Source organism: Eurosta solidaginis, chromosome 1 (genome assembly GCF_040869045.1).
Source record: "Eurosta solidaginis isolate ZX-2024a chromosome 1, ASM4086904v1, whole genome shotgun sequence".
NCBI classification, from domain to species: Eukaryota; Metazoa; Arthropoda; class Insecta; order Diptera; family Tephritidae; genus Eurosta; species Eurosta solidaginis.
The window spans coordinates 97,447,100-97,471,899 of NC_090319.1; the positions used below are offsets into that span (position 1 = coordinate 97,447,100).

The 24,800-nt window shown below is 36.0% G+C and overlaps 1 protein-coding gene across 1 annotated transcript; it reads left to right on the forward strand.

Annotated features, from left to right (window-relative positions):
* Window positions 1-263: 263 nt before the first annotated feature.
* LOC137236559 (alpha-tocopherol transfer protein-like) lies at window positions 264-23,124 on the forward strand. The gene is made up of 5 exons (XM_067759318.1): window positions 264-750; window positions 10,376-10,483; window positions 15,918-16,062; window positions 16,133-16,346; window positions 18,571-23,124. The coding sequence occupies exons 1-5, from the start codon at window positions 479-481 to the stop codon at window positions 18,723-18,725; spliced, it is 894 nt and encodes a 297-aa protein (XP_067615419.1). The 5' UTR covers window positions 264-478; the 3' UTR covers window positions 18,726-23,124.
* The last annotated feature ends 1,676 nt before the right edge of the window (window positions 23,125-24,800 follow it).

The following is a 24,800-nucleotide window of genomic DNA, read 5'->3' on the forward strand; positions in this document are numbered from 1 at the left end:
TAAGATACCTCAAAATTTACTCAAGTTATCGGACATGGCTAAATGAATTTCTTTTTTGCCCAGATCATTTTGATATATATAGTATATAGTCTATATATATCTCGATTAGTTTATGCCGTTAAGGGTACCGTTATGCGAACAAAGTTAATATACTCTGTGAGCTCTGCTCAGCTGAGTATAAAAAGCAACAACAATACAGAACAGCTACCAACGAAGTGACCAGTTTCGCTTTCGAACGTGTTTACTGAAATTTTCCATTTCATTCGAATCGCGCATAGCCGCAGTAGCAGTTAAACAACAAAAATGTTACTTAAATTTTGGAACTAAAAATTATTTCATGCAAGAAACTAACAATTCAAAAGATTTTATTTAAACAAAAAAAAACATTTTCTTAAAGTGAAAAAGTGCAAAACTCGCAGTGCTAACTTTTTGAAATTTAGAACAACAACACCTAACCAATCAAATAAATTGTCGCGCAATGAAACCCGCCGATTTATTGGAGCAATATGCTCGCTTTCCGGAAATTTCACGCGCAGAAATGCAAAAGTTCGTCAATTGGATACGCGCCCAACCGCATATGCAGAATCTGGCAGAAGAAGAAGCCTTACACTTTTTCCATGCTTGCATGAATAGCATGGAAATGGCCAAACAGGTACTGGACACAAATTTAACGGCTCGCACACATTGCGAAGATTTCTTCTCGAATTTGGACTGTGAACGACCAGAGCTGCAGCGGGCAATGCGTACGGTGTGAGTATTTAGACGGATTCATTTTCTAACATAGCTAGTGGTTTTTGAGAAGGTTTTTTAGTTTAGTGGTTAAGCAAACTTCTTACTTATGCAGTCTGTGTGAGGTCCTCACAGATAGTGATATAAATTTTAGAAAAAAGTATCGATACCGGTACGCATATAAAATACTTGGTTCAAAGTATCAATGCTGGTACTCATACTGAGTCAAAGGTATCGAGTATTATTATTTTTTAATAGGCCTGGAGGCACTACGACCTTTGTGTAGATCTATTGTGCATACTAGTATACTCGATCCAAGTGAGTACTTCGGAATTTTTAAGGAAAATCAAAAATAGCACGACGCAAATTGAAGAGAAGCTCGGCCTAAATCTTCTCGGAGGTAAATCACGTCATACATTTCTTTATGGCATTCAACTTTCTGTGGAGAGATTAACTAAATAGAATGGGATCAGAACGATTTTCCTACTTTTTAAACTTGTGAACTTTGCACTACCATATCTCTACTGGTAGTTATGTTACGTACCATATACATATATATTGGAAATTTTTTTAAGATTAAAACTGTGAGCTCCTTTTTTAAAGCAGGCGTGGCCTTTATCCGCTTTTGATCTTACTTATTTAATTGTCGCTTAACCGTCTAAACGTCTTTTGATCGGATCTATATATATTTCAGGGACCATATTTCCGCCAAATTGCAAAGTGATATCAACGGCTTTTGATTTATGGCTTGCAAAACTTTTAAATTTGGGCGGCGCCACGTCCATTTTACAACATTGTAATAAATTTATATTGTTCATACAATCGGCATTTTTGAAAGTGGGCGTGGATATAATCTGACTTCGATCATTTTCAACACCATCCACCAAAATTTCTAAGTAGAACGAAAAAGCTCTATTGCATGACAAATTAAAATGTATTGAAATTTTATGGAGCTACCAGCTTTTCATAACTTTTTTGGAGTTGATAATTCTGGACAATAAACACATACTTTTCTTTTGCCACCATATGCAGAAATCATCTCTCGTTCCACCATTGTCAAAAAGTGGGTTTAAGTCAAATGCGAAGCTTTTACGTTATCATCAGTTTATGCTCAAGTTATTGCGTTAATGGACTGAACTTTGTTGATCTTAAAAATGTTGACCACCGGCACTTGGTAAAGAATCGGGAAAAATTATCTAGGTAAAGTATCGATCCTTTACTCAGTACTTGAAAGAAAGCTTCGAGTACGAAATACTCCAGTATTTTTTGGAAAAGTATCGATGCTAACTTCTCACTCAGTACTCGTATTGTTCTATCACTACCCACAGATAGACCAGTTCAAGCTATAGTCCACAGCTCAAAGCGAAACAAAGAAAGTTGCCCTTGTGTCACTATTGAAAATAACAAAAACATTTCAAACTGGTTTAACGGAACCCATTTTAAAAGTTTTAAAATTTTTTTATTTGAATCGAGGAAGTCCAGGTCAAAAAAATTGTCACGCATCCGTTTTAGTTTCCCGACTTTAAGGCTCACTTCGTGTGAGGTTAACTCTGAGTTATAAAGTTAACTTGCCGTTCTGCAAGTGAGACTAAAATAAAATAATTTAAAAAAAACTGTTTGAGTTAAAAGGTTTTATTGAAAACAATAATTACATAAAGTAATAATAATACTAAAAGCTAGAAAATAATTAGGAAGGTCCTAGGTACTAGTCACCACACTCCTCATCAATCTGGAGCGTTGATCAGACAATTAAATAAAAGCGTTGGGCGCGTGAAATTTCTAAAAATTTGAGGCGTAGCATAACCTTATTAAGGTTCAGTTGGTTTTACTTATGACTATCAATAGAAATTTGACGCGTCCAACGCTTTTATTTAATTGTCTGATCAACGCTCCAGATTGATTGGGAGTGTCGTGACTAGTACCTAGGACCTACCTAATTATTTTCTAGCTTTTAGTATTATTATTTCTTCATGTAAGTTTTGTTTTCAATAAAACCGTTTAACTTCCAAATTTTTTTTAATTATTTTATTTCCAAGTTTTTAGTCTTTATTTAATTGCCTATTATTTTTCATTCTATTTAGTTCATTTAGTTACTCATTATTACAAGGACTCTTTCCTGATAATTTGTTACAATCTAAGTCCTCAATACATAATCCTTCCAAAGACTTTACTCGACTCTGCGCCACGTATGCTTGTCCCTCCTCCAACTCCAAAATATTGTGATGTCACTTCTACCGGACTGTATGTATTATGTGTTCCAAATATGGACCAAATCGGACAACAAATAAGATTTTTTTTCAATATCTCGACCCTTGTGCCTACTAACGGCGATTTTTTTTCATAGGTCGCTTTCTATTCTTGTATGTATTATGTGTTCCAAATATGAGCCAACTCGGACCACAAGTACAATTTTTGTGAATACCTCGATCCTTGCGCCACCTAGCGGTGATTTTTTTCTTAGTATTGCATTGTCATCGTATTCTGAACTATATTCCAAGTTTCAAGCTTCTAGCTTATCGGGAAAGGGACACTCCAAAATTTTTGTTACTAATGCTATAAATTTGTCTTTTCCCCATAAAGTTTGATTTTCCCCATAAAGTTTGATCTAGTTGGGAATTCGCTTGAAATTTAATACATCGCTTTCTGTTGAAACAAGAAGGATTCTGTTTGAAAAAAACTCGTTTTATGATGAGCCGTTCAATGGCTAAAAAATAAAATTCCGAATGCGAAGTCGAGTTCTATATCGACGAACAAGGATGTCATTCTAAAAGTCCTGTACCATATCAGGGATTTGTGGATGTCCAAAAATGATTCGGCCTAGAAAAAGTGGACGGCCCGAAAAAAGTAACCGCTTGCCAAAAAATTAAATTAGCACACCTCCAAAACGTAGTCGGTACCTGAAGGTATCTGGTTCCAAAGAAGGAGACTGATGCCAAAAACTTAACCCGTCTTAAAAAAATTACAAAAAAAGTTACGGGTTACAAAGATTTAACGGGCTGTAAAAGACTTAGCGTCTACCAAAAAATAACTGGTTGTGTAAAGAAGCCGGTTCTAAAAACTCAAACAATTTTAGTTGGTCCAAAAAGTATTTTGTTCTGAAAAATTAAACTGATGGCAAAATTTCACCCGTTTAAAAAAACGCAATTCGTAGTAAGTTTAAGTAACCCGTTTTCAAAAATCAAAAACGTCGTGATGCTAGACGTGTAAACATACATATTAAGCCGATAACAAGTTGGTAGCAGTCCGATAAAGGATCGATTACTTTCCGATGACAATCCGATCACTTTTGATAACAAATCGATAACTTTTCGACAATAAATCCATAACACGATGGCAACAAATTGTTAGAAATCCGTAAATAATCGATAAATTTTTTATAACAAACCAATAACAACTCCAACATTTCAACAGCTTTTCTTAAATAATAGATACATAATTTTTCGGTAAAAAAATCGATAACTCTCGATTAATTCCATAACTAGTCTAAAAACGAATAACACCTTTGTTATCGATAGAAAATTTATAACACTTTGATAACTCATCTATACCTCCCGATAACACACATATAACAAATCTTTGATTTCTTTTACTTTCCTCCATTTGACTTTAGTGTCCTTGCCTTACATTGCCAACTGATTTCGGTCATATCAACTATACCAAGTACATTGTTACCACATTATGCTGCATTGTAATGACTACACTTGCGCTTCAATTTTGTATTCCCACTCCCCCACACTACGCCCACAGTTCCCTTACGCGTACATTATATATTGTGACGAATATTACCATCTCTAAGGTTATTATCTAAAGGCACAACAACAGAAATATATGAAAAATATGTGTACACAATTTCATTACGATATGTTAATTTTTCTTCGAGTTATGGCGGTGCCACGCCCATTTTTTTAAATTTGAAGTTTTTCCTATTTATTATGAGAAATCCACTTGGGAAATGAAATACCATTGATATAAAGCTCTTTTTTGCAAAGATATAGCTTATTTTATTCGTCCACGACCTTTTTAAAAATCAATTATATAAAAGTGGGCGTGGTCCTTAACCGATTTCGTTAATTTTTCTTCAAAGCATTCCTTATAGTAAAGGCCACCTCTCTGCCGAATTTTATTACGATAGGTTAAACGATTTTTGATTTATAATAATATTTGTAAAATTGAATTTATCACAAGTGGGCGGTGCCATGCCCATTTAAAAAAAATTACAAGCTACATAAACACATAATCATCATTTACCCACATACATACAAGGCAACGAAGAGATAACTAACATGCAGATGTGGTCATCAGCGAAGTATTACTCACATATACACGCGCATATGGCTATGCGAGAGGCTATAAACGTGTATCTGTAGTTTATAGCTGGTAGCGTATAGCTGGTAACCACATAGAAAATTCTACCAGAAGAAACGTCTAGACATTTGGGCACAGAGTATAAAAGCAGCGAAAGCTGAGTAATCTGTATTCAGTTTGATTTAAACACGCTATCAATTGCGAAGTGAAGTTTAATTGCGAAGTATTTTCAAAGCGAAACAAAGAAAGTTGCCCTTGTGTCACTATTGAAAATAACAAAACATTTCAAACTGGTTTAACGGAACCCATTTGAAAAGTTTTAAAATTTTTTTATTTGAATCGAGGAAGTCCAGGTCAAAAAAATAGTCACGCATCCGTTTTAGTTTCCCGAATTTAAGGCTTACTTCGTGTGAGGTTAACTCTGAGTTAAAAAGTTAACTTGCCGTTCTGCAAGTGGGACTAAAATAAAATAATTTAAAAAAAAATGTTTGAGTTAAAAGGTTTTACTGAAAACAATAATTACATAAAGTAATAATAATACTAAAAGCTAGAAAATAATTAGGAAGGTCCTAGGTACTAGTCACCACACTCCTCATCAATCTGGAGCGTTGATCAGACAATTAAATAAAAGCGTTGGGCGCGTGAAATTTCTAAAAATTTGAGGCGTAGCATAACCTTATTAAGGTTCAGTTGGTTTTACTTATGACTATCAATAGAAATTTGACGCGTCCAACGCTTTTATTTAATTGTCTGATCAACGCTCCAGATTGATTGGGAGTGTCGTGACTAGTACCTAGGACCTACCTAATTATTTTCTAGCTTTTAGTATTATTATTTCTTCATGTAAGTTTTGTTTTCAATAAAACCGTTTAACTTCCAAATTTTTTTTAATTATTTTATTTCCAAGTTTTTAGTCTTTATTTAATTGCCTATTATTTTTCATTCTATTTAGTTCATTTAGTTACTCATTATTACAAGGACTCCTTTCTGATAATTTGTTACAATCTAAGTCCTCAATACATAATCCTTCCAAAGACTTTACTCGACTCTGCGCCACGTATGCTTGTCCCTCCTCCAACTCCAAAATATTTTGATGTCACTTCTACCGGACTGTATGTATTATGTGTTCCAAATATGGACCAAATCGGACAACAAATAAGATTTTTGTCAATATCTCGACCCTTGTGCCAACTAACGGCGATTTTTTTTCATAGGTCGCTTTCTATTCTTGTATGTATTATGTGTTCCAAATATGAGCCAACTCGGACCAAAGTACAATTTTTGTGAATACCTCGATCCTTGCGCCACCTAGCGGTGATTTTTTTCTTAGTATTGCATTGTCATCGTATTCTGAACTATATTCCAAGTTTCAAGCTTGTAGCTTATCGGGAAGCTACTTAAATTTCAATTACAAAATTCGTCAAATTCAAAAATCCTGTCAAGCTGAATAAAACCGTTTAAAAAAGCTTATAAAACACAAATGATAGAAAATACATACTTATATTTTTTAAGAGCAGAATTAAAGTCCAGCCCCATAACTAAGGAACTGCTCATTGAAATGAAACGAATTTTTTACCAATCGATTATGCTAAATATCTGGATTTGAAACCGAAAGGGACACTCCAAAATTTTTGTTACTAATGCTATAAATTTGTCTTTTCCCCATAAAGTTTGATTTTCCCCATAAAGTTTGATCTAGTTGGGAATTCGCTTGAAATTTAATACATCGTTTTCTGTTGAAACAAGAAGGATTCTGTTTGAAAAAAACTCGTTTTATGATGAGCCGTTCAATGGCTAAAAAATAAAATTCCGAATGCGAAGTCGAGTTCTATATCGACGAACAAGGATGTCATTCTAAAAGTCCTGTACCATATCAGGGATTTGTGGATGTCCAAAAATGATTCGGCCTAGAAAAAGTGGACGGCCCGAAAAAAGTAACCGTTTGCCAAAAAATTAAATTAACACACCTCCAAAACGCAGTCGGTACCTGAAGGTATCTGGTTCCAAAGAAGGAGACTGATGCCAAAAACTTAACCCGTCTTAAAAAAATTAGAAAAAAAGTTACGGGTTACAAAGATTTAACGGGCTGTAAAAGACTTAGCGTCTACCAAAAAATAACTGGTTGTGTAAAGAAGCCGGTTCTAAAAACTCAAACAATTTTAGTTGGTCCAAAAAGTAGTTTGTTCTGAAAAATTAAACTGATGGCAAAATTTCACCCGTTTAAAAAACGCAATTCGTAGTAAGTTTAAGTAACCCGTTTTCAAAAATCAAAAACGTCGTGATGCTAGACGTGTAAACATACATATTAAGCCGATAACAAGTTGGTAGCAGTCCGATAAAGGATCGATTACTTTCCGATGACAATCCGATCACTTTTGATAACAAATCGATAACTTTTCGACAATAAATCCATAACACGATGGTAACAAATTGTTAGAAATCCGTAAATAATCGATACATTTTTTATAACAAACCAATAAATAACAATTGCAAAATTTCAACAGCTTTTCTTAAATAATAGATACATAATTTTTCGGTAAAAAAATCGATAACTCTCGATTAATTCCATAACTAGTCTAAAAACGAATAACACCTTTGTTATCGATAGAAAATTTATAACACTTTGATAACTCATCTATACCTCCCGATAACACACATATAACAAATCTTTGATTTCTTTTACTTTCCTCCATTTGACTTTAGTGTCCTTGCCTTACATTGCCAACTGATTTCGGTCATATCAACTATACCAAGTACATTGTTACCACATTATGCTGCATTGTAATGACTACACTTGCGCTTCAATTTTGTATTCCCACTCCCCCACACTACGCCCACAGTTCCCTTACGCGTACATTATATATTGTGACGAATATTACCATCTCTAAGGTTATTATCTAAAGGCACAACAACAGAAATATATGAAAAATATGTGTACACAATTTCATTACGATATGTTAATTTTTCTTCGAGTTACGGCGGTGCCACGCCCATTTTTTTAAATTTGAAGTTTTTCCTATTTATTATGAGAAATCCACTTGGGAAATGAAATACCATTGATATAAAGCTCTTTTTTGCAAAGATATAGCTTATTTTATTCGTCCACGACCTTTTTAAAAATCAAATATATAAAAGTGGGCGTGGTCCTTAACCGATTTCGTTAATTTTTCTTCAAAGCATTCCTTATAGTAAAGGCCACCTCTCTGCCGAATTTTATTACGATAGGTTAAACGATTTTTGATTTATAATAATATTTGTAAAATTGAATTTATCACAAGTGGGCGGTGCCATGCCCATTTAAAAAAAATTACAAGCTACATAAACACATAATCATCATTTACCCACATACATACAAGGCAACGAAGAGATAACTAACATGCAGATGTGGTCATCAGCGAAGTATTACTCACATATACACGCGCATATGACTGTGCGAGAGGCTATAAACGCGTATCTGTAGTTTATAGCTGGTAGCGTATAGCTGGTAACCAAGTAGAAAATTCTACCAGAAGAAACGTCTAGACATTTGGGCACAGAGTATAAAAGCAGGGAAAGCTGAGTAATCTGTATTCAGTTTGATTTAAGCACGCTATCAATTGCGAAGTGAAGTTTAATTGCGAAGTATTTTCAAAGTAGTCTAATAAAGACCATTTTGTAATACAATATATTGGAGTGTTTTATTCAACAGTTTAGCGACACGAACGTAAGCAGAAGTTGCGAATAAGCGGAGTTTCACTAAATTCTTTACAATATTCCCTCATACCGCCAGCAAAGATGTTTACAAATCATGAATTGTTAAAGATGAACCGAATTCAAAAAAATTTGACGTCTTCAATAAAGTAAACGGTTTGGAAAAAAGTAGCCGGGTCTAAGAAAGTCATCGGTATGGAAATTATTCGAAAAGTATGTTCAAGGTCAGCCCATCGAAACTCCAAACTGATCCAGAAACGATCGAAATCGAATCTCAAATAATTCTGTACTCGTTTCATATCGCAAACTTATTTCCAAATGAAGCAAAGATATTCATCACTAACTGTAAAATATTATGAAATCATTCTGCAAACATTCCTGACAATAATAGGGCTTTTATTTTCTTCTTAAGATGTGCAAAAACCATAAAAAAAATAAAAAAAAAATTCTGAGCAAATGTTTTGAACATGTATGTATGTATTAGACAAGATTAGTCATCTAAAATAAAAATATGCCTAACACCCCTTCAATTTGAAGCAAACGTTAAAAGCGTCTCGGCACTCTTTTTGCTATCCTTGCAAGAACCGCCAAAGTTGTGTTCTTAACTGAAACTTTGCTACCTGAGAAGCTCTACATTTTCTTCCAAAGTCCTTTTGAGCTTTGCAGTCGTTTTAACATTGTCGTTTGTTGCATCGAGAAGCATACTAAAAGGTGTTACGATTCGTTTAGAAGAATAACCATGAAGGGAAGTCAGTAACTAGTGGTACAATTGTCTGGGTCGGGACTAGACCTAAAGTGCCAAATAAGTACTAGTTAGTTAGTAGTTATATTTTCTTCAATTATAAAATCGACAATTTGGATTTTTATATTTCTTATTTAACATACACATACATATTTGACAAATACGTCACCAACAAAAAACTGCTACCAGCTTAAGGAGCTTGTTGTTGTTGTTGTTGTAGCGATAAGGTTGCTCCCCGAAGACTTTGGGGAGTGTTATCGATGTAATGGTCCTTTGCCGGATACAGATTCGGTACGCTCCGGTACCACAGCACCACTAAGGTGCTAGCCCGACCATCTCGGGAACGATTTATGTGGCCTCATTAGACCTTCAGGCCATTCCCTCCCTCCCCACCCCCAAGTCATTGAGGAGCTTGGGTCGCCAGAGCCTTGTCTGTTAGTGAAACAGGATTCGCCGCGGATAGGTGAGGTTGACGATTGGGTTTGGAGAAGCTATATATTGCGCTGGCAACCTGAAGGGTTGCGCTACACAGCCCCTTGAATCTGGTATTTTAGTCGCCTCTTACGACAGGCATGCCTACCGCGGGAATATTCTGACCCCCTAACCCGCTGGGGTCTTAAGGAGCTTCGACTGTGAGTATGCCTTCTTTCGCACACTTTCCCACCGGTTCGGAACTATCGAAAAGGGGAATAATATCGTACTTGAAGCAACATGTAGAAATGTTACCAGGAAAAGAACTAGATCTGAACTGTAAATTTTTGCAGTAGTTTAGATACATACATCCTCAAAACATGGATATAGGAGCCAAAAATATATTGTCTATTTATATATATCCTTACATTTATTTTTTTTTTTTTATTTATATATATCGTCTATTAAGGTTTATATATCTATCTCTTATATTTTCAGCTCAATTTGCCCTTTACCACAAACAACGCCGGAAGGTTATCGTGTCATAGTTGGAAAATTAACAGACACTAATGCATCACATTTTAACTTTGCGGATTGCATGAAACTGTAAGTTAATGATTTTAGAAGTTAAATCGCATAAATCTTCAAGGGCCGTTTTCACCATCTGTAGTTAGTCACTTATATAGAAAATATCGAAATTCTCGTTTTCTCCATGCTAACTGAAGCTACGCACCTCAGTTAATTGCAAGGAAAAAGTGTAAATAAAAGTCAAGTGTTTGGCTAGCTTTCGTGTATTGACAATCCGATTTGTTCTAAAAAATATTCACAACTATAGATTTAACGGGGGGTTGGTCATTCTATCTAACAGATTGCTAATTGGAGATGGTCCTAAAAAAAGAGGTCAAATTCAAAATAAAAGGGCAGCATTATCATCGACGACCTCGAAAACGAATATCTTATAACTTTAAACGAGCAATTCTTGTTTGTTTGTGTAGCCGAACGATCTCGGGAACGGCTCAACCGATTTAAATGAAATTTGGCACAGAGATAATGTATCACCTTCTAAGACTTTCTAGCTCGATGTTGCCACTCAGAATGTTTCAAAAGGTTGCCACCTATTTGAAATTAAAAAAAATTGCATGAGCATGAGATATGCCGATATGGGTATCAAACGAAAGGTATTTCACTCCGCATTACAATCGGGACATTTTTGAGTAGGCTTGCCATTTAGGGTTGCCACCAATTCGAAATTAAAAAAAAATTGTATGAGATATGCCGATATGGGTATCACACGAAAGGTATTTTACTCCGCATTACAATAGGGAAATTTTTGAGTAGGGTTGCCACCTATTCGAAATTAAAAAAAAAATTGCATGGGATGTGCCGATATGGGTATCAAACGAAAGGTATTTCACTCCGCATTACAATAGAGATATTTTTGAGTAGGGTTGCCACCTATTCTAAATTTAAAAAAATTGCATAAGATATGCCGATATGGGTATCAAACGAAAGGTATTTCACTCCGTATTACAATAGGGACATTTTTAGTAGGGTTGCCATTTAGGGCTGCCACCTATTCGAAATTAAAAAAAAATTACATGAGATATGCCGATATGGGTATCAAACGAAAGGTATTTCACTCATTACAATAGGAGCATTTTTGAGTAGGGTTGCCATTTAAGTTTGCCACCTATTCTAAATTAAAAAACAAAGAAACGTTGCCAGCACAACGAAACGTTCCGAGCAAAGCTCGGTCGCCCAGGTACTAAGGTTATTAAAAACCAAAATCTATAACAGTTTCCCAGGACTTAACAGTATTTCAGTTAGAAATTTTTTATCTGAAAAAATCTGAAATTTCGAAATTATGACTACCTCCGTGCCTCCCAATTCAATACCTATAGAACCGTTCATTCGATTTACTAACCACTTATCACCGATAAAAGGCGTTGTAAAAAACAACCATTGCATGAGCGCATATAGGAGAGGAAGCCAGTTTACTGAATATTGCAGGTTTTTTAGTTTTTAGTAGTGCGTGTGCGATTTCAAAAGGCAGTTTATGGGACCCTAACGAACATTTCCAAAATCGGTCTAATGCAGAGGTCGTCAGGTAGTGGAATATTTGTTTGTGCTCATTTCATACATATTGTAACGAATTTTGGAAAATTCGTGTTATTCCAAACCTTCTGCTAACGTTCGAATCGCTAAACTGTTGAATAAATAACTCCAATATTCAATAATGCAAAATGGGCTTTATTAGACTACTTTGAGGGTATTTCACAATAACACTTATACTTCACAACCAATAGCGTGCTTAAATAAAAACTAATTCTGACTACTCAGCTTGCGCTGTTTTTATACTCTCCGTTGCTTCATTCGCATATTTCTACTAAAGTCTAGACGTTTCGCCTTCTAGAACTGCTGTATCTCGTGCTTGGTAATGGAGCTACATATATGCGTGTGTATGTGTGAGTAACAACTTCGGCTGATGACCACATATACATATGTGTGTGAAATTTCTCTTCGTTGCCTTGTATGTATACGTATAAATGATGACTGATGTATTCATGTATAAAAGTGTTGCTTGCTTCATATTTTTGTTGTTGCGTGATTATTTACTAACAGCCTAGTGATGTCAACATTTGCCACAATATTATTATTCTCTTTCGTTTGGTAGTCGCTGAACAAACAGAGCATAGTTTAAAGCAGAGTAGCAACATCGAAGGAAGGTACTATTTATATGCTCATTTCCAACAGCATATTTTGCAAACAAACTCTCATGTGCACATTGTTTTAACCCTTTAATGTTTGCGATATATTTTGTTTTAGTTTTTTGTTAGACTCAAGCACTAAAATAATATTTATAGCATATTAACGATATTTTTTTGGGTGTTAACAAACATGCGTGCATACGTCTAGCCTCTTTGCTAGTTAATCAGCGACTTAATCACTACAACTACTATGATTTTACTCTTACCAACACAGCCACAGTTTCCACTTTAGTGACCACAGCTCTACATCTTGCGCTCGTACCAACACTTTTAAATTTTCTTCCTCTTCCCCCTCGATCTCTTTATTTTCCCGTTTCCGTTATCCGTTTTTTCTTCTACTAGACAGTCATTTATATGTTTTTGGGAAACAAATCTGATAAGACCTAATCAGCCTGATGCAGTTTTTACAAAGCTGGTCTTCGCTTATTGTAATTGTATGACAATAACTGCCTGTTTATTCGATTCTATAGGTTTGCTTCCTTAAGGTCCCGATTCAGTCCATCCTAGTGAACTATGTAGCTATGCCCTATTTGTCAGAGTGAGTTTAAACTCCAGTTAAAATTGAAACATCAAAAATTTAGAAAGCAGTATTTCTAAGCGAGGTTGTCCTTTTATTTTATTTGAATATATCATACACATATTTAGCAGGCGAAGCTCTGGCGACCCGAAGTTTCTCATGGAGATGGTCGGGCTAGTACCTTAATAGTGATTTGTTACCGGAACATACTCGGGGAGTGTCTTTATCGTTAATATAACAACAGTCAACTTTAACGAAGTTTACACTAGCACTAAAAAAACGGGCCTTCGTGAAGTAACAGTTCGCACACGGGTCAAATTTAACTGTCAAACTGTCTAGGAACCAAGATTTCAATATTTAAAAAATGTTAGATGAAGCTTTAGCAGGCTAATTAAGTGATCATATATGTAAATATAACTTCGACGTGAATTCGCATTCGCGTGCAATCTAAATTAAAGTTGAGGTTAATCAATTATGAGAATATGATAAAAATATGTATGCAGTTTAATTTTTTGTATTTACTTATGCATCTAGTTTTGGACTAATTCCCTTGGGAAGAGCACTAAAAAACTGTTCGATTAGCTACAAGAACTGTAATTGCGCCCTGACTTAGTCTGTAAAGAAATGACGTTTATTTAATCAAACGAAAGTTAAACGGGAACCTCACTTTTTATAACGTCCATTGCCCTCTCCATTTATAACCAACTCGATGGCAATGTTGTCTCGATTAGTCTGCTATGGATGCATCGAGACTTAAAATTGTCATTCGAGAGATCTGGACTGAATCTTCAGGTAAATAAGTTGTGTTGATTTGGCCCGTTAATAAGGACTTTACATTGCCTCTTACCAGAATTTGTTCGACGACTAAACGGAAAATCCCCAATTAGTTTACAGGACTTATGTTATAGAAGAACTCCGTCCTCGTGGCAAATACTAAAACTTTTCTAAGAGCTAGCTTATTTGCTGCCTGGAGATCTAGCAACTCCCGTCCCTAGTAGCTAGAGCCTTGACCTGGCGAGCACAGAACATGAACACAGAACGCCCTCAATTGTTTCTTTTTGCAGCTAGCACTTCCTACATCTGCTGTTACTGACGAGGCCTAACCTATAAGCAGGTGACGCCATAAGGCAGTGTCCAGTTATTATGCCCGTCATGAGCCTCAAGTCTTCGCTCTTTAGAGATATAAGCAAGTTTGTGGGTCCAGTTTCGTAGGATTTGCACATAATTTTAGAAATTTGTTTGTTTCTACCAAACGGATTGGGACGTTTACCGCCGATTCATACCCCTCCTTTACCAACTCATCTGCCTTCTCGTTACATTCTATCACTTAATGACCGGCAACCCAATAAAGATGTATGGCCCTGCCTGCGCGAGGTCGCTCCAATGGTTATTTGCATGCCATGACACTTCTTGATGGAGTACTGTGTGAGGTTATTGCCTTAATCCCAGCCCGACTATCATATATATGACGCGAATTCCGTTTAAGTATAATATCTCCAGAGTTCCTGCTGCTTTCTTCACGGCTACAATTTTCGCCTGAAAGTCAAGCAGTGATCTGGCAGCTTGTAGGATCTACCTATTTCTGAAGCGACACAGTAAACAGCAGCTTCGACCTCTTCCGTTAATTTCGAGCCATCGGTATACACGTGTATAGTATGTTCTCCCATTTCTGTACTCTTTCGCCAACCCTCCGACTCTATTGTGGCACCAAGAATTGTTTCGAAAGTTGGGCCCTAGATTCGATGGCGCTGTACTACTATGGCCATATGACCTACACTCAAGCAGCCCCGAGACCTTTAGCCTGGTCCGCAGACGGGATGTGTAGAATAACATGCAAGGCTACTGTCGGGGTAGATTTTAGGGCTCCTGTTATGTTAATTGTTGATTATCTGCATACTCCCTCTAGTTTTTTGGCAGCTAAACCATTTCTAACTTAATTTTAATCAACTCAAATGTAACCTCACAAATCCTTGACATGGCGACCAAAAAATGTTTGGATCACATTTGTTCGATACTTTGAGAAGCACGGCTTTTCGAAACAACAGTCTTCCTATGGAGGTTACAGAAAATAAGTTTGGGAGAACCCATGAATCAAATAACAGATATTTGACGCTTAAACGGTATCCGTCGCATAAATGACATAATAAAGAAAGAGATAATGTTGAAATACTTACTTCTTTGGCGCTTAAATGTTTAATCAGTATTTGGTTTCCAATAAATTGTCTTAGTCACTTGTATATTCTGGAGCCTGCCGTAAATCGGGAACTTCCAGAGTTGTTAGATCGCTCTTCACTAAGTACTGCCTCCCAAGTCGGGTTATGATAAGAATACCTGCTAGGCTGGTGCATGTTCGTCCACATGGCCAACCAAAGCAACAGCTGGGTCTGAATTTATCGAACTACGTGAATGTCTACGTAAACGCATACAGCTCATCGTTAAATATTATTCGGTAAGCGCCGGCGCCAGCTCGTACACGTCGATGAAACTTTCGAAAAACTCGCTCCAACACGCACCATACAATCTCATCTTCTGTTGTCAGCGTGAATGCGTTTTAATCTTAGTTGATTGTTATCATCATATTAACACCGCATTGGTATGATGACCAAAAAATCTTTCAAGACCTAACTATGTAAATCATATGAAAAATCGTTCTATAGCACATTTCAGAGCTAGAAAAGTAAACTCATTCCTGAGCTAAGCAGGCTAATTTGCAAGATTAAATTTAGTTCATCGTTCATCTAATCTCGCTTTCCAGATACTGCATGATTTTTGATCATTGGATGTATGAGGATGGCATACGACCCGGTCACATTATAATTATGGACTTGAAGGGCGTGACTTTGGGCCATGTCGCACGCATTGGGCTCTTTCAGGTGAAGAAGTTTCTGTTCTATTTGCAGGTGAGTAATTTTTTTTTTTTTAATTTTGAGTAATTTAGTTTTACATAACGGTTATTCATTCGCTTCACAGGAAGCAGCTGCCATTCGCCTAATTGGGTTCCATTTCATTAACATTGTACCGTTCATGGATCGAATTTTGGCTTTAATGACGCCATTTATGAAGAAAGAGCTCACGAGCGTTCTCTATGTGCACAGCAATATCGACGATTTTTTCAAACATGTGCCGCAGAGTATTATGCCTAAAGAGTATGGCGGTGAAGAGGCGGAATGTTCACAACTGAAAGGTAAATGGTATTATTAAGCTATAAACTAGAACGAAGTATGCGATTACCATAAGAGCTAAGCATTTTTCGGTCAAGAGGGAGAACAATAAACTCCACACACCACAAGTATCTAAATCCTTCCTTCCATCAACTAAAGAAATCTCTGACCAGCAACTTATGCAATTGAGACTTGCACAAAATATAGAGAACCACATGTAAAAGTATGTTCTTCTTGATTGACTTTTACTCACCTAGTGGTATCTAAGCCCCAAAAACTTTCCGGATATACGAAAGTTTTTCATCTTAAACCTAATGTAACCCTTTGGCAAGCACACCGAGTGTGTTTCTGCCATGAAAAGCTTCTCAGTGAAAACTCTTGCAGATGCCGTTCGGAGTCTGCGTAAAACATTTACATAAACCGCTCGGCCTAAAATCTCTTCGGAGGCTATCGCGTCTTGCATTTGTGTATTTATTTTAATCCTTAACAAACTAAAGATGCTTTATATTAAAATCCTTTTTGGACTGTGGGGACGAAATAATACCTGATGTGCCTTTAAATGTTTTTATTTTGAGAAAGCGTCTCTTTTCCCTCTTCGCATCACGAAAGTGCTGGTATACAGCTTTGCTGGTTCCATACGCAGTGCTGTCAAAGCGATTCGACCAATTTTCGGACTCTGGAACCCTCTCTTATCCACAGCGGTGGTATATAGTAAGTAACAAATGTGCACGTATTGTTGTTAGTTCGACCATAAGATATCAATGAGAGCCAAGTAGAGATATAATTAGCTGTGTGTTTAGCGAGTAGCTTCTCAGGGGCAAACTTTCTCTCTATCACCAGGCGCACTGTCTTAGGAGCACAAAGGAATGCGCGTATCTTGTATACGAAAAGTTAAAGATTCGAGTGGGTCATCATAGAGTGCGCTCATCCACTATGCCGGCTATCGATCTCGACGTAATCGATTATGTTTTGTGTTCTGTGATCAGGAGATAGCCAAGTAAATTGATGAATATTTTTATGCTAGAGATCAGCCTCGTCCCCGTTAGAGTCGTTGCATAGTGGATGATGAAGGTTCCGCCTCTGTTACCAAAGACCTCTTGCTTGCCCATTCTGGCGGTCAAGTCGCCAATGTGGTGGGCAGCGATATTTTTGTTGTTATTGTAGCGATGTGCAGCCATCGTACGCATTTTCAGCCTTCCACTTATATCCTTCTGGTCACTATGATAGCCGTCGCAAGCCCCTTTACTCTTTCTGCCGCTCCCCGTGTATCGTCTTTGCTGTAGAGCGGTGACATCAGCCTTTGCCTTCAGATCGGCAGCAGGTACATGTGCTCAAATCATAGTCCTTCAAATGTAGTCCGTTTTTACGTGGTGGCCCAAGCTCAGGATTAAATAGCAGTCATAACTTCACGCAAGATATCTCCGAGACTAAGGCCAAGCTCCTCCATCGATCTGTAGTGAGCTGCTATTTCATACAAATTTCTTCTGGCAAAGCTTGGCCTTAATCTCGGAGATATCCTCAATTGGCAAAACAAGGCCTGCCAATCCACCAACATATCCCCAGCGGGTTAGGGGACTTGGAATATACCCGCGGCAGGTATATCTGTCGTAAGAGGCGACTAAAATACCAAATTAATTCAAGGAATTGTTTAGCGCAACCCTTCCAAGGGATTTCCAGCGCAATATGTAGCTTCTCCAACCCAATTGTCAACCTCACATGCCCGTGGCGAATCCTTTCTTTAACAGCCGAGGCTCTGGCGACCCCGAGTTCCTCATGGATCAAGGGGGTGGAAGGGTACCTTAATGGTGCTTATTTCAGGAACATACCGGATCTGCATCCGGCAAAGGACCTTCAACATCGATAAGACTCCCCAGGGCCTTCGGGGAGTGTCCCTATCGCTACAACAACAAAAACAAGCACCAACATTTGAGCAAGAATTTTGATATTAAATTTCCCGTCGCTCGAGTCAGCGGCCATTGGTTAGTTGGCCCAATACAGTACCACTTTAGCTGCTTTAATTGACGACAGATATGCGTATGCCTTGTTGCAGTCCGTCGAGGTTGTCCGTGTAGATCACTTTTATCATCTCCCAACTTTTCTCATCTCCCTGATGATGACGCTCTAGATGTTTTAAAAGGTTCCACAGTTCAAGCAGCTTTTGCATAAATGTGACTAGTAATCATAAAGAGTATATCATAATAAATATACATACATAGTATATTTCTTTGTATTGTTTTTTTTTTTCAGAAATATTTTACAAGAAGCTCAAAGACGATCGTGCTGAGATATTGGAGTTCGAGAAACGTCACCAGGTCAATGAAAAATTACGTCCCGGAAAGGCGAAAGATGCTTCCGACTTGTTTGGCATTGAGGGGAATTTCAAGAAATTAAATATTGACTAGAATGTATAACTTATAAATAGTTATATTTAAGGAAAGTAGTTTCATTTAAGAACAGTGCTGCCAACTAAAAAATTTCGCCGCTTAATGTTTACACCCTGAGCTACTTACGCTGAGGAAATAAAATGAAAAAAAAAACTTTTTTAAAAATAAGCTCTTATTATTGGTTAATAAAATTAACTAAAAAGTAAAAAATAAATTGACTGTAAAGAACTATAACACCTTATAAGTTCTTTGTAACCTTTAACGATAATTAGGCTTTTTCGTCTGCGACAAAAAAATTCCATATTGTACATAATTATATATTTTTAACATTAAAACTTTACACTTAAATTATTAAATCTTACAGTTTATAGCACAGTCCTAATTGTTCTAATAAAAAGCGTGTTAAATTTTGATGGTATGATTAAGAACATTTAGGACCTCCTTTTCTTGCTATCACAATGTAACACGCTTTTATTAGAACAATTAGGACTGTGATATAAACTGTAAGATTTAATAATTTAGGTTTAACGTTTTAATGCTAAAAGTATATAATTATGTACAATATGGAATTTTTTTTGTGGCAGACGAAAAAGCCTAATTATCGTTAAAGGTTACAATGAACTTATAAGGTATTATAGTTCTTTACAGTCAATTTATTTTGTACTTTTTAACATAAATAAATGTAAGGCGCGATAACCTCCAAAGAGATCTAAGGCCGAGCTTCTCTTCCAATTTGCGTCGTGCTCCTCTTGATTTTCCCTATAAATTGGCCGGACTACATGTTTTATGCCGACTCCAAACGGCATCTGCAAGGCAGATGAGTTTTCACTGAGAGCTTTTCATGGCAGAAATACACCCGGAGCGCTTGCCAACCACTGCCGGGGGGCGACCCCGCTTAGAAAAAATTTCTTCTAATTGAAAAACCGTATTTCTAAAATTTTGATGTTGCTTTGTCCAGGGTGTGAACCCAGGGCATACGGTGTGGTAGGCGGAGCACGCTACCATCACACCACGGCGGCCGCCAATAATGAAAGCTTATTTTTAAAAAAGTTTTTTTTCTTTAATTTTATTTTTTACTTTTTAGTTCGTTTTATTAACAAGTAATATAAGCTTGTTCTTAGAAAAGCTTTTTTGTTAAATTTATATTTCATATTTCTTTATTCAGTATATGATTTACAAGAATCTTACAGACTATATTAAACATTATTAAACATAAGGTTTATTTACAGTAAAGTTAATTTAAAATGGAAAATAACATATTTTTAAAACTTCGACGAGATATCGAAAAATCAATACAATAATTATTATTGATTGAGTTAATAGCAATTAGAGCGTGAGTGATCGGGCCATTAAGTGCGTAATTAGATCTAAACTGGTCAATTACAAACATAGTATATTGGTGCAAAGTCCGTGATGGAACATAAAAGTTCAAAGACTCTAACAGTATTGGGCAATCAATATTGCCATTGGAAATATCATAAATAAACATTATAGATGTAATTACTCTTCTAGTTTCTAATGTGTGAAGATTAATTAGCTTACACCTAGAGATATATGGAGGAAGAAGCAGATCGAAGTTTATATCGTATAAACAGTACTTCATGAATATTTTTTGCACACGTTCGACTCTCTTATTGTGTACCTCATAATAAGGGCTCCATATTATGGAACCATACTCAAGCCTTGACCGTACAAAGGCATTGTATAATAGTTTTTTAGTATATGGGTCCTTAAACTCGGATTCATTTCTTTTAATAAAGGCCAGTAAGGAATATGCGTTGGGGATAATAAAATTTAAGTGCTCGCTGAATGTAAAAGACGAATCAAATACAACACCTAAATCCCGAATTTTATTCACCCTAAATAACGGCTTATTAGAGACATAGTAAGACGAAATCAATTTATTACATAATTTAGAATAAGTTATGTAGTAACATTTGTGACATTCAGCGCAAGCTTATTTTTACAGCACCACTCATTAAAATTATTTAACTCAGATTGTAGTATGAGAGTATCAGACTCGTTCTTGATTCTGAAAAAAATTTTCAAATCATCAGCGTAAAGGAGATAATTGCATTGCTTGAAACAAGCATTTGCATCATTGATAAAGAGAATAAAGAAAAGCGGGCCAAGGATACTACCTTGGGGCACACCTGAGGTTGCTACGTAAGGTGATGACTTTACGTTGTCAATAACAACAAAATTTATCCTATTGGATAAGTATGAATAAATCCATTGTAAAAATGTTGAGTGGAAACCCATTTTTCGCAATTTAGCCAAGAGAGCTTTGTGCGAAACTCTGTCAAAAGCTTTGGATATGTCGGTATATATGCAGTCAACTTGACAACCATGAGTAAAAGACGAGATGCAGTAATTCGAAAAAATTAATCACCCCTATTCTGCATTTCGATTACGTTCCCGTTCCACGCTCCGCTTTAATCCAAGTTGGGTATTCTGCATTACGACGGAATCGTAACGAGAAGAGGAAGAACAAATGATTTTTCGAAATCAGCTGTTTGTACGGAATGTGTGAACATTGGAACAAAATAAATTAAAGAAAATTTGTAAACAAAACACTGAAAAACGTTAATATTTTATTATCCACGCAATTTTGTACAAAAAAAAGCAATAGTTATATTTTTTTGAGTGAAGTGCTTTCCTAATTGTAAGTGCGTTTTTGTCCTTCTTTTGACTAATTACCTGCAGTGGCCACCAAGTTTTGTTAAAACGGATTCCTGTACGAATATAGTTGACATTTTCCGAATTTTATGGATGCTAATTTCATTGCACTGGCCTAAAATACTTTATGAAGATTTATTTATTCTTTCCGCAAGGATTGTTTACGTTTTCGCTTCATCTTCCTCTACTCCGGCAGCTTGCTTTGGCATATAACTGAACCCAACGAACAGACACAAATTATAGCTGTCTATTATAATGGAATCAATAGCCGCGGCATTATTTGTGGAGTTGGAAAGCAACGCATACGAAAATGGCCAGGCGAGAATGGAAAGGCAAATATTGCGAGATTTGTGCAATCCGTTTGAGATGAGTGACGAATTGTAAGAAATTGAACTTAAAAGTGGTAAAGTTTAATGACTTATTTTCTTATTTAGGTTCAAAAAAAAACTTTCGACTTAAGGATGCTTTCAAGTATGTGTTAGATACCTTTGCGGGGCAAAGGTCCAAGGACTTCGACATCGACATGTTGATTTTGACCTGGATTTATATAATCACCATCAAGCCTTCTACGTTTCTTAACAAGTTTTACTTACTTTTTTGTTAAAAATCTATTATAAATTAATAAAAACTAAAAAGAAAATATTTTTCCGCCACCTAATTTGCAACTTAGAAAAACGGAACTACGATCGAAATGCAGAATACGCAAAATCGAACGATTCGAAGTTGGATCGAAAGAGATTGGAACACAGAATACCAAATTTGCTAAATCGAAAAAATTCCAATCCAAGTCGAAATGTAGAATAGGGGTGAAGTTTTTTTAATTTTTAGTAAATTAAATATTGTTTAAATTAGTTATGTAATCTTTACTTAGTTATTTGTAACGTTTCTCATCATATCCATTTCTTTTAATGCGTGAACATTACAAGGTTTCTTCGAAGTCAACTTTGAACAGTCAAGTTCTTCTATTCGAGTGTTAACTAACTTAAAATCATATTTTATTTTGACTTTGCCTATGTCGCGTTCAATTTACAACTACTGATTGCAGATCTCTGCTCTGTTCCATCGCCAAAAATCTGTAAAACAAAATCAAGTGCGCAGAAAAGTATGCAACAAAAGTATGCAACAAAAGTATGCAACATTTAGCGATAACAGCCTAACTTCTACGTTTCTTGCATACACAAACAAAGCGAAGTTACCTGCGTTCTTGAGGACTTAGGCTTTTATTCCCTTGTGAATACAAATCTTTACCGATAACTCTGTTATCGATTAATTTATCGAATTATCGCAAAGTAATATTGCATTGTCATTGGAGTTATACATGTGTGCAAAATTTCAGCTCAATCGGACACCGGAAAGTTTATCAAATTTAACTTCCAAGTTTTGATTACAAACAACAGCCAAGTGAAAGTAAATAAAAGCTTATAAAATAGGAAAGATTTTAATTATTTTGACGAGACTCTAAAGAAAATGGAAATCATTCCTTTCATAGAAATATATAGTTTGCTGGAATTTATATATGTACATACTTAGTTAAAAACAAATATCTGGCAGCACTGGCTCATATATTTGTCACATGATGGTGATAGCTGAAAAAATATATTTACATTAGTTAATTCGTTTAAATAAATGTTGAAGAATAAAATTGGTATTACTTCAAGCCTGTAATGGCATTACTTCAAGCATGTTGGTATTGCAGACGCACCGATGCGTTATTGAATTGGGTGACATAAGGTCAACGGCCGAAAGGTCAATTGACGCTTCAAATGGTCATAACATCAATTACGCTTATGACCCATTCAAATGGTCACAAGGTAATAAATAGCTGTATATTGGAACGATTTTCCGTTATCCCTTGTCAAATTTTGTTTTGAGACAAACCGGTTTCGGCGTTTCTCGTGAACGAAAATCGACACTGATGATGGCACAAAGCCGAAACCGGTTTGTCTCAAAACCAAATTTGACAAGGGATGACGAAAAATCGTTCCAATATACATCTTTTATCCACCCTGTTCGAAAATCAACAAAACAAAATAAGTCAGTAATAAATAGCCTTTGTGGTCTTTCTTTATATGACTTAAAGGCCATTTAAGAAATTTTCGTTTGGTCTTATGACCATTTCGGGAAAATACAGCAATTTCAAATCAGCACAAAAGCAAAAAACTTATGCAGGATTGGTTTGACGATAACTTGTTCTGGTTATTTCAAAGGAATCCTCACCGGCTCAGCTTTTAATCCGATTTTGCACTTCTATGAAACCAGAATTAGGAAATAAATAAAAAATGGGGGTGAGACTTTTCACTAGAATGGGAGCAAATATAGGAAAGGGAGCGCCGTATCCGAAAATTTCAACAAAAAAATGCTCTTTTCATTCGACTGCACAAAGATTTAGCGAAAACAGTAAAAAATAACTGTAATTCAATAGACGCACGGTGGGGTATTTGATCAATCTAGCTGGCTAAAAGTCGATTTTTCAAAACATTCCAATTTTTTTTAAATATGTATACTCCCTGGCGTTCCTAATAGTATACATACCCCAAAACTCATCTGCAACGTCAACGGAGCTAACCGCACGCATCTTAAGTTGTATAAAAATTGCGTGCAGTTCGATGTATTTTTGGATTAAAATGCAATATACCCTTCTAACCTAAATACTTGTTCACTTGTTTAGCCTTAATCAAATCTAGTTACATCATTTTTTAGGACAGGTAAATGTGTTTTTAATTCGTATGTTAGGTTTTTATACCGCATGTTCAGAGTTGGGATTGTACCGGGTATTTACCATTGCTATGGGTAAGTACCAGGAAAATATACGGAATATTCCTTTTTTGTATCTTTTTTTGGGTATTTAAAAATCATTTGAATCGAGGCTGCTTGGTATTACAATTAAGCAATTAAATTTATACGTCATTTGAAATTAAAAAATGTTCGTTTTGATTTTAAACAAACAACCCAGCAATCACTCGGTGGCAACAATTAGTCCGAAAGGAGTCCAAACTTTGGATCGTTTGAACTCGTTATGAACTCATTTAGGAGCCTCTCACATAAGTCTTATACAGGCCTCCTTCCGATATCAAATATGAGCCTTATTGGCCTCATATACTGCCAATTTTGAGTTCTTTAATGACACTACTTCAGGGCTTTTATGAAGAATTTTTTACACATATCCAAAGCGGAAAACATAGGGGAGAAAATTGTGATAAAACTCCCATGAGGATAAGATAGAAATGAAATAAGTATTAGTTAAATTAATTATTTATTTGGAATAAATTTTCGCAGAAAAATTTCTGAGTTTTTATTCCAGAGCTGCCTACATAGTTTACTGATTTTAATATTTTTCTTTTGTTTCATATTCATCAAGTTGGAGTCATAAAAGGCTCTAAGGTGATAGCATTTTTGAAGCTGATAGAGAATGTT

Coding starts and splice junctions, on each gene's coding strand:
- LOC137236559 (XM_067759318.1), top strand. CDS start 479: ATGAAACCCGCCGATTTATTGGAGCAATATGCTCGCTTTCCGGAAATT. Junction 10,484..15,917: donor TTTGCGGATTGCATGAAACT/GTAAGTTAATGA, acceptor CTCGCTTTCCAG/ATACTGCATGATTTTTGATC. Junction 16,347..18,570: donor GGAATGTTCACAACTGAAAG/GTAAATGGTATT, acceptor TTTTTTTTTCAG/AAATATTTTACAAGAAGCTC.